Raw genomic sequence first — 10,977 nt, 5'->3', positions numbered from 1 at the left:
ATACCCATGACGCGCAAATGTATTAATATGCGGTCTGTTCACCGTGTAAAACTACCTCTGCTCAGAGGAAGGGTCAGGTAGTATTATCAGATGGTTGCATCGGTGCTACTCCTGGCTACTTTTATCCCTGGGCAAGCAGAAAGATTTTGCTAGATGGCAGCTCTTGTCTTAGTTGCGGGTGTGGAGATTTGTAAGGCGAAGCTATGTGGCTTTTATTTTTTTTACCCTTAATCTCACCATATGGTGTGAAAGCGGGTGTCTCCCACCAGTCTTCTTCCTTCCTCGCTGCAGTTTGTTCAGGCCACACCCTTATCTCTCCATCATGGCAGCAGCTACGGTCGCGGTCACACGTTGAGCGATGCTGTCTGAACACCTTATGCCGCACTGCAGGGTTCGCAGCGGCCGGCCACAAAGCCGACGGCCGGCCAGCCCTGCTGGATTGTCAAACCCTTCAAGGCTCGGGTTGTGGCCTCACTGAAGACTTGCTGGGGAAATTTTGGCTTGTGGTTAAAATAAAAAAGACACGTGCGCACATACATGCACACACACTTGCACACATTCTTCTTTTTTTTTTTTTTTTTCTTTTCCCCCCTGAAGTGACCACTGTGGGCCTCTTTATCCTTCCCTCCCACCCACTCATCCCTTCTGACATTCTCTGTAGCTGACACCACTTATATTTTGTTTAACTGAATTTTCCGGGGAAGGGCGTTTAGTGTGTTTTCCAAGCACTTCAGAGCAGTAGGTGTTACTGTATATATAAGTGCCTTAACACTTCTACTGAGACTCATTAGTAAGTAAAATACCGTTGCATTCCTTGTTCCACAAAACAGTGACCATGCATACCCCTCACATAAATATATGCAGTGTACCAGGAGGAAGTTTCACCTTGTGTTGGTCATAGAAGTCCTGGAGCCCTTCTGCTGAAAGCTGCATCTCTCCTCTTCTGAACTTCTGGGGCAAAGCGATCTCCGGGGAGATTTTTTTTACCTGTGGTTGATGAAATATAGTACCTACCTTTGGTGTCCAGTTGCCCTGAGTGGCCAGCCAATGAGGTTATATGAAGGACCATTGCAGAAGCTCATGACCCTGCTCGAAAGCCAGGAGCAACTCAAAGCTCTGACAATGATTATTTACCATTTTCCCATGTTACATGCTGTATTTGGTCATGTTCAGTAACTCTGTAGTAATCAGACAAGATGGAACGGCGGCTTGTCAGCTGATTTAATTAAAACCACATTGCTTTTTTTTTTTTATTGCCTCTCACACATCATTAATATTCCGTCTAAGACGCGCCTGCAATCTAAAGATTGGAATCAGTCTCATTGTGCTCTTTCCAAGCTTGAATTCCCAGACACAAACCTGGGAAAAAGTTTTAAAGGGACAGGTAATAGTTAGAAGCTAATTTGATTACATTGAAATGGACCAGTCATTGGTCCAAATAAATGCTTATTAAGGGACCAGTCTTTCAGGTTGCTTTTAAATGCAGTACAGGCTTTGCTTCCATGGATGTGAGTGGGAATAGAATATATTTAGGATTTCCCAGGAATCAGGTCTTTGCTCTGCAGACTTCGGCTCATTCAAATGGTTGGTTATGCAAATATATTAAAAAAGACTTGACTAAATAAGACTGCACCCTTTTTAGCTTGCTTTATTATTTACATATTTAGCAACAGTGTTGTATCGTCCCTTCTCTGGAGTGCCAGGTAAGATCCGTTTCACAGTGACAGCGTATCAGCCAGCATACGCACTCGGTTTACAATCAGATTACGAGGAAAAAAAAAAAAAATCTAGCATTTAAAATTATATACAGCAGTTTATTTAAACAGCGATTAGCTTTCATCAACAGTATGTGCATTTTTGTTTTCTTTAAGAAACGCTGCCATTCTCGATCCCAGCTGGAGCCCTCCTGCAGCACCCTGTTACTCAGTGACTCGAACTGAGCTTTACAGCTTTAGGTTGGCTTTCACAGCCAATTACCGTACGGGTTTCTTGTGTTAAAATTAAGGCAACTGGAGTCAACAACCACTGCTGAATGAAGGTAAAAGCTTGAGAACATTTTGCATAACAGTCATCAGTGTAGCTGATAGCTATTACAGTGTTCTTGTGCAGTAAGCCTACGCAGATACTATCTCTCTTGCCTGTCTGTTCCAACATGCATCTCATCTCATTTGCAACCCTTTGCTTTAATTAGCTGAAGTCTTTGCTTCAGTCTTTCATATGTCAACCAGCCTGTGTACACTTCCATATTTTTAATCAGTAGCCTGTTGTCTTTACTTTGTCATTCACACTAGCATATAAATCTGCCCTTCTTATGATCCTCACTGCTTGGTAGAAGTCAAAACATGCTGTTTAATTTTCCTGTTCACTGATTTCCATTTGTTTCATGTTCAAATGCTGGCTCTTTTCCCCCTTTTGGGCATGCTGTGAGCATTAAACTTAGTGATTAAATGCCAAAAAAACCAGTCCTTTTCCCCTTCCGTGCCCACGAACGGGTCATCCTTACCCCCGTCAGATGCTTACCTCCACAGCGTGCCCTGTGGGTGTGCAAGCAGCCGAAATGGGGCCAGCTGCATGGGACCCCATCGTAGGCTGGCAGAGGTTAGTTAACGATGGCTAATGAAACAGGTGCAAAACTTATGTGCTCTCCTAGGGTCGCGACTGGCTTCTTGCTGCTTCTTCTCTTTTTTTTTTTTAATTTAATCTACTACAGCAGAATATGTCATTTCACCCACAACACGGCTGAATCCTGAGACACCAAGACTTAAAAATAACTGGAGGTCAAAGAATGAGAGGATGGCATGTGGCCGTCCTCTGGCTTTCAAATTTTCTGGTTGACTTGGAGGGAATCCAAGGTTGTCTGTAGCTGTCTGACAGGTGGGGTGGCTGGCCCTGACATCTGTGCCTGTGGCTGATCCCCGAGCTGAGCCTGGAGCGTGTTCAGGATGTCATCTAGCTTCTGGTCCATCTGCGTGACCTGTTAAGGAATCAGAAAGCAAACGAGCTGTCAAATGGTTGCACATGCTTCTGGTGAGAGGCACTCACTGGCCAAAAGCTCTGGGAGAATAAAGCCTGGCAGGGAGCACTGGCATCTGAGAACCACCAGTTCCTCCAAGTTTTATCTAGCCTGTTGCTCTAGAAAGGCTGAATGATGCAGCAAAGTCACAGGGAAGGGTGAAAAGCCATGTGAAGTGGCAGCAGGAGGACGTTGGTGGCCCAAGCACTTGACCGCTCAAGCCAGCCATTTTGTCTCTCAGCCTTTTCCCAGGGTTGCCAACTTCTCTTGGTGATGATGCATCCTGAAAATATCTGCCCTGAAACTCTATTTCACTCTTCGGTTTATCCTGGGTGTTTTTTCCCAGTGCTTCACCACCCTCGGTGGTAGGACATCATGCTTTCCATTACTGTCTTGGGAAACGAAACAGCTCCCCTCCCTTCACACTGTAAATAGATGCCTCTGTGATACATGTTACAGTCAGAGATCCTACTAGATACGGTGTTTATTCCCATGCATTGTTAGGAGGATAGCCTACTAAAAACCACATAATAATACCAATGACTTCATTAAAAAAAAAAGAGCAACCGTTCTATAGGAAGCTTGACATGCTAATCCCTCCTCTCATTTTGTTGTCTTCCAGATGAAATTTCTCAGGCGTAGTCCCTAGGCAGAGGAGTCTTTCCTAGTTACTATTATTTTTAAGCAGGGAAAGGCTAATCTGGGTTTTTAAAGGGACACCGCTCTTATACTTTCTACTGCTTTTTGAAATCTGGGCCTTTATTGAGGAGCCCCAAACAGGCCTTACCTTGCTGTGCTGGCAGGGCTTGCCTTCCCTGCAAATGACATCCCACTCACCTTAGTATCAGCCAGTGGGACAGGCTGGGGACTGTTGACCGCTCTAGTTTGCTCTAAAGGCAAACCCGTGGCCAGAATCCCATAAACAACTGGGACTGCTTCTAAGGATGCTTGAATACAGTGCAGCTTTGTGTAACAGATGCGCCCAAGAAAAATGAGCATTTTGAAGAACATTGGATGGTTCACTTTACAGTTATCTGCTGTGAAACTCTGAGCCTCTGAAAACTGTGATCTGTCCCAGTGGGTCTAATAAACTTTGATAGCAAACCTTTTAAAGTGATATCAGATCTAAACTGAGCTTTCATTAAAAAGAGAGACAGAGAGAATAAGAGAGAGAGAAGGATTCCAGCCTCTTTCTGTGCAAAGATAACTTTGGAAATAGCCACTGGCAGCATGGACTGAAAGTTTAGCAGGCTGAGATTGCTTTAAAAACCAAGGCAAAGAAAATCACCTTATCCGCTTTCCCCTCCTCTGCTTTTTCTCACTCCAAGTGTCTGCTCCCCTGGGGGCCCCTCAAACCTCAAGGTACCAGGAGCTTATTCAAGTTATATCATTTTGGCAACCACTGTTCTCTCCTATACACAACCTGCTGGGGAAAGGAGGAGTGGAGTATCGCTCCTACCTCATAAAGGGAGAGACGTGCTTGTCTCTTTTTCATTTCTATTTTCACGACTACTGTCTGCTAGTAGAAAAGTTCCTCTTCCTGTGTCTTCTTCCGTGTGGGTTCCCAGAGGCAGTGTTTTCAAGCAGCAAGGAGGGAGTATTTAGGGTATGGGTTAGATAGCATTCCCCTTCAGTATGATTTCTGCCCGAGTGCTTTCAGGTGCATGGCTGGCACTGCCTGAGCAGTGGCCAGGGCGGCCAGGGCAAGGTGTGTGGGCATGGAAGGATGGGGGCTGCTCACTACAATTACCCCCCCGAGTGCAGGGCAGTTGGTGCCAAACCTGGCTTGGGGTGAGTCACCGATGAACAGCAACTCGAGTAGATATTGATGCTCTTTGGTTGGGGTGTAGGGACCCTGGCAGAGGTTTGTGTCCGGCAGAGGTGTAGCTGCCTCCTGGCCAGCCTGACCCCGCATCGCCAGTAGCATCTCTGCCTTTCCCCGTATCTAATGAGCTGCTAGGAGAGGGTGGTCGACGCTGCTGTGGCAGGTCTCTCTCCCTGGTGTGGTCACCAAGAGAAGCACTGACGGTGCTTCCATCACAGGCACAACAGCTACATATTCTGCTCAGCATTAAATTGGTTGGAAGTCTGGAAGACACTAGTGGTTTAAGGGTTAAGCAGCATGGAATTAATTTAAAAACCACAGCCTTTATTTTCTCCTCCATTCTTGAAAAGCCTGTTTCGCTGATGCTGGTAATGACTCAACAGAATCTTTCTTAAGCAGAAATGTTGCGCAGAGCAGAAACTAAAGCAGAACTAATACATTACAGTAGGGTAAAAAGAGGTGTAGGCAGGGAAATGGGATCAGGCAGATGAAAGATCTTTTGGGGCTTTCTTTTGTGAGGCTTTGTTGATTTTGATCTGCACACTTGATTTTAGATAAGCTATGCCTGCATATTCCGTATCAGTTAAACTTGCTGTCTTTCTCTGTATTTTGCCAACTCAGTGAAAGAATGTGATGGGGGATAATTTTATGCACTTTTCTTTCCAGGAGAGGAGGAGGGTGGAGAATGTAAATATCCATTTGTAGGAAGGAAAAAAGAGAAATTCATCCATAAGGGAGCAAATTACACTACGCTTCTGTCACACCTTCCACGCAAGGATCTGCAAATATTTCCTGAACATTAACAACCAAAGCTGCTCAGTTCTCCTGTGTTAACCATATAGATGGGAGGGTTTTATTGGTCGTTTTGGAGATAAGAAGCAGGATTTTGCAAAATTAAGCGACCCGTAACAAGATGTGGTCATTGGCAGATCTCTTCTAATCCTTAGCTTTGTATTTTGTACACAGGACCAAGCCACCACTTTCTGGCTTCAGATGCTCTAAAATATGCCTTACTTGGAACATGCAACTAGGCTGGTAAAACTTTAGTCAGAAAGACAAATTCTTAAGTACCCTGTCAAATCAGAGCCTATTAAAAATTGGGTCAAATTTGGAGGCTGGTTAACCGTGATTAAGGAGTGACAAAAGGAGAGCTGCGGACACTTCAAGGCTTGACTGAAGTCAGTAGGATGACTTGCAGGGTTATATGGACTCTTCACACGGGTGAAGGCTTTTCACAAAAAAGTCCTGGGTTTAGGTTCCTCCAAAACCACCTAGCAGCTACCACTTTCCTCAGTCACCAATGGGACGAGCTGCTGGTTTTGAGTAACACACCCAGGCAAGCGCGCGGGCAAAGGGTTAAATTGTGCAACATGTTTTTCGGCTGAGTAAAGTGAGAAGCCATCCGGGGCTGGCTGCAGGGTTTCCAGAGAGATGTGATATGCCCCTCACGGGTCTCGGTGGAGACAGGTGAGTTTGGCAGCTGTCCACGGGCAAATGGCAACAAAACTCCTGTTCTCCCACATCACAAAAGCTCTCCGGAGACGATCTATAAAATTGTTAAAATGCTTTTGTATCCTTTCAACCGCTCCGTAGAAAGGAGACTTGCAGAAGCAGTTTAAAATATTACACTGTCGTTATTGGGGCTATGAGGTGAGCTGAAGGAGTGTTGAAATGTATATTCATTTTAACATCCCCTCTGTGAAAAGGGGCTGGGCAGCATGGTGACATGCAGGGCTGGTAGGCAAAGAAAACATCTTCCAAGCAGCCGCAGTGAGTCACAGCAAGCCCTGAAGGGGAACTGGGTCAGTCAACCTGTGGGATGCGGGGTGTCCCTGCTCTTCCCCTTGAGCACCAACCAGGCTGGCGTTCAATACCTATGTGCAATGCCAGGTTGCTTTCGAGCCTCTGTTTGTGCAAGCCGGTGCCTCGACCCTTTATCTTAATTTTACCCTGGCGGGCTCCTGCTGCAGAAACACCTTGTGGAGAAGGGGATGCTAGGAATGGCAGCAGCATGGAGAAGGAGGGCTGGATTATGCTGGGGATTTGCCACATGCTGGACAGATTCCTAGCTCCCCTGAGAGCTTTTTTTCTGACATGTTTTGCACACACACACACACACACACACAGACACCATAAACAAAATGCATGTGTGGAAAACTCAGTTGGAGTAGCCACATGGTCTCCCCCAAATCCTCTCACATTAAGCCAGAAAAATCCCTCCCCCCAGGTTCTGCCTGTCTTTTAAATATGATTTCTAGGGGCTGGAAAAAGCCAGTATCCATTATGTGCACAACAGACTGACTTGAACTGTTTCCAGAGGAGTAGCAGAAGGGGAAAGATGGTCTGCTGGAGCACTGAAGTAAATCTGTAAACCCACAAACAGGCTCCTATGTTGCTAAGTGGGTGGAGCCTGGTATCAAAAGCTAAGCTCTATAAATCAAATAAAGTTGCTGTCACCTCCTTAAGGCTCTGCCCTCTCCCTGCCTGCAGCAGTCCTGCATGGACTGATCCAAATGGCTGAGCCGTACAGCCTTCGTGCAGTTGCCTGCAACACGGCTGGGTACCGGGGATGCGGCACGAAGTGGGGGAGGGAGAGAAAACAGCCCAATTTGTGTTGCCAATCAAAATGTCATGGAGTAACAGCAAGTTCTGCTTTTGGTTAAGCTGGATTGACTTTGGCTTCCTGTTTGCCTCACTCAAGTGGGCAAAACTATGACGCTGTGCCCACAGGGCAGCCCGAGGTGTTGTGGCAGGGATGGAAGACTGGAAGAGCCACCACCTTTTTGAGCCCCATGCCCTGCTATCACAGCAGCTGTACCATGGGTACAGCTTTGGTTCTGGAAGCCCCACAAGACACACAGGCTTCCGCTCCCCAACATGCAGCCCTCATCCTACGACAAACTGCAAATGTAAGCACGGACAACCAAGGGTGACCAAAGCACAGAGGGCCACAGGAGGCAAGCAATGTCATTCCAAGGGTGTTTTCAAGGTATTATGTGATATATTCCAGCTGCCACTGCAAAGTGAACCACATCTGGGGCCAGAGCTGCCATGGCCAGCTGTCCCAGTGCATGCAAACACAACATCCCAGCCCAGGGATTCCAAACCACCATGACCCCCAGCTCACCCCACTGAACACCCCTTCTCCAGCAGAGGCCCACCTCTGGGCTCACAGGCTTACCACCACCTAGGCGTGCCCCCCAAGACCCTACTAGAAGGGGTCTAGATCCTACCCAAGATCCTCTATTTCCAGCCTTTGCTGCAGCTCCTGGACCCCAAGGTAGCTAACATGAAATGGGATCCCCTTGCTGCAGCTCTGACTTAGAAACGCTTGATTTGAGGGCTCTAACACCAACTGCTTGGAAAAGAGTCGTCTGATGGGTAGGATTTATTTTGCATGGAGAGAAGAACGTATGTGAACCTTTGTATGCCATGAGCTATTCTACCTGCATGTGCTTATTTCTGCATGTGCTTATTTCCGCATGTGCCTATTTCATAGGTTCAAATGGTATTACTTTAGTAAAATCAGATACGATTTAGTTGAACTAGTGCCATCCATTTTATGGATGCTTCCATTTCTGACTCGCGTAACGTATTGATTTAGCTTACGCTCGTTATCCAGAAATTCGTGCCATTTTCTCATGCTGACCAGGTGTGTCACACGATTTTTCTTTTCGTACCAGATGGTGGACTGATTTGATTAGATTCTGTAAAGCCTATGTTTAGCGTTATATGCACATCTGGTCTTGTAGCTTCTCTCTGCCTACAGTTACACCCAATTATTCAAACATACTAATTGCCTATCGTGCGGTTCGAAGTCTGAATTGTTTGTTTTAGGAATCACTTTATTTTTTAGCATGTCCCTGAGTGGATTTATTGCTGTCCAGAGACTGCTGATTCGGGGAAGGGAAATCTTTTCATACAGCACCGCATGCAAAACTGCCTCCCTCTCACCTGGCTTGTCCCCCGTTAAAGAAATTTCACTGAGGTGAGGTGCTGAAGCCACTGAAGCATTATTTTTTTCTTTTTCTTTTTATCACGGCCAGACAATGTGAATGTTGATGTAACCTGTTGTTAGCTGTCTGTGAGGAAGTGAATGGCCATGCCAGCCACGAAGACCACGACTAGCTTGGGGAGATTTCTCTCGTGCAAGGTGCGCTTCTAGTGCAGCCTCTGTGAGCCTGGTCCAACAAACTGCTTGTGGATGTGTTAGCTTGAAGCATGTGAAGAGTCTTGCTGAGTTCACCAAATATTTAAGTGCTTTGCTGGACTGGAGCCAGAATGGTCAACTGTTTGCAAGACTACACCTTTAGGATAAGCTTTTGGAGCCTTCTAAGAGTATTCATACACCCATATGCACAGAAATATATCTACACCACCATTTTTTAAGCCTCTGAGGAGCAATACTTGGCATCTATCATGAAATGACTTTAGTATTCATATTAGCAGAATACTAGCGACTTGTCTCTCCTCTTCAAACAACAACAACAACAAGAAAGCTTTGATGAACAGGCTGCCATTAACTGACTGTTTTTGGGATGAGTTGTAACAGATTTGGAATTGGCCTGATTCCTAAAAGCGATGCTGTATCCCAAAGCAAGGTTGCCAGGTGGCACGTACACAGGGAAACATCTCTCTGTGGTATGTCGAAGTCTCTTAGCCAACTGCCATCACTCCTTGCCCCAACACCGAGCCGTGCAGCTCCTCACTTTGTTCTGCTGAGGGTGCAAATAGTGCAGAACGACCAGCTTCAGTCAACAGGAGCTTTTGCCACTAACCTCAAAGGTCGGGTAAACAGGTACATTGAGTAGAAGCTACACAAAGTACACTTCCATGACAGCCCGTTGTTCTGGCAGACCCAATTATCCATGAGCACCAAAAAATACATAAACCACCAGACTGTCTTGTTTGACTTATTCCGTGCACCCCTTAGCAGAGATCAGTTGTTTATTTTCATTCCATGAAACTTATCTAGATAAGTCCATGATTTTCCAGGCCTCCCTTCCTTTATCCCAAACATCCCCACCCATTCTTAGGTCAGGTGTTATAACCTTTGGTGGCCTAGAACATAGTAATCTTTATTTTAAGTATAGCTTCATTTGTTTTGGTTTCCATCTACCTTTCCTGTTTAAATGAAAACACAAAGGTCTATCCCTCTGCACTTTGTTCCTTGGGTATTTCCTGTCGGTACCCTTTTGGTGAGCATTATATTTTTATATTTCCTATGCCAAAGTTGCACTGATGAACCTTTGCAGTAAGACCTGCATCTGTGGTTGCTGCTTCTGGTGTAGGATGCCATTTACTTAATCGCTAAGCAACTCTCAAGAGTTCAGCCCCAGGTTTCTAAAGCAGGTCTGGTCAGCACACAAATTATGTTAGCACTGTTACTGCTTCGGGGAAGGTGTGATTTTTATTTTTTTTTAAATGAATTCTGGCTTCCTAAGTAAATGAGGTTTAGCTGATGATGTATCTGTGTATACGTTGGAGTAAGCTGGCCAGCTTCAGAATCATTTGCCAGAGAGACAGAGCCCTTGCAGATGAAAAGTTTGGACATATTTCTGAAAATCTGACACTTGTGCAGAAGACAGACATCCAAATTAGTGCCTCATTGAAGGAAGGGCAGAAGAGGAAGGTGAACTGTATTATTAGACCCCGGAGAATCCACACAGGATGCCCTGACCACAGGAAAAGCTTTATTCAGCTCTTGCCCCCTTATTAGCCTCAGATAATCAACCACAAAATACAGAGCCACAGGAAACCAGGCAGCATAATTTCTACTACTCCCAGAAGTACTTGTTTCTAGCTGAAGAAATTCAAGTGGTGCCACTCTTTGAGTGGACACAGCGGTAGCTTTCCACAGTCGCCATTAAGCAGCAGCACTCGGCCGTGGGGTGTGCTGTAGCTGCCGAGGGAGTTTGTCTCATTTTAGCTATACGCACATGCACCTGTGTGTCTCTTTGCAGCCAGCACTTTAAAATGTTTGGGTTTTTCCCCCTGATTTTCCCCTGGTAGGTAAATCAGACTTTGCAGAACTCTCTTTCTCTTGATTTACATACACAAATTGTTATTTTTTTTTGTTGTTGTTGCGGGACGTTTCATTCCTCACCCTCCTCCAGATCCTGCTCAGATCCTCCCTGTA

At 45.7% G+C, this 10,977-nt stretch overlaps 1 protein-coding gene across 1 annotated transcript in view; it reads right to left on the bottom strand.

Annotated features, from left to right (window-relative positions):
• Positions 1-2,818: 2,818 nt before the first annotated feature.
• The window catches only part of LOC141462387 (potassium voltage-gated channel subfamily KQT member 1-like), a 538,103-nt gene continuing 529,944 nt past the window's right edge, over positions 2,819-10,977 (bottom strand). The window contains exon 17 of the mRNA XM_074148301.1: positions 2,819-2,974. Coding sequence (XP_074004402.1) covers positions 2,819-2,974 — 156 coding nt within the window. The remainder of the gene's footprint in view (positions 2,975-10,977) is intronic.

Source organism: Numenius arquata, chromosome 1 (genome assembly GCF_964106895.1).
Source record: "Numenius arquata chromosome 1, bNumArq3.hap1.1, whole genome shotgun sequence".
Lineage (NCBI taxonomy): Eukaryota > Metazoa > Chordata > Aves > Charadriiformes > Scolopacidae > Numenius > Numenius arquata.
This window is presented reverse-complemented; position numbering and strand designations above follow the sequence as displayed.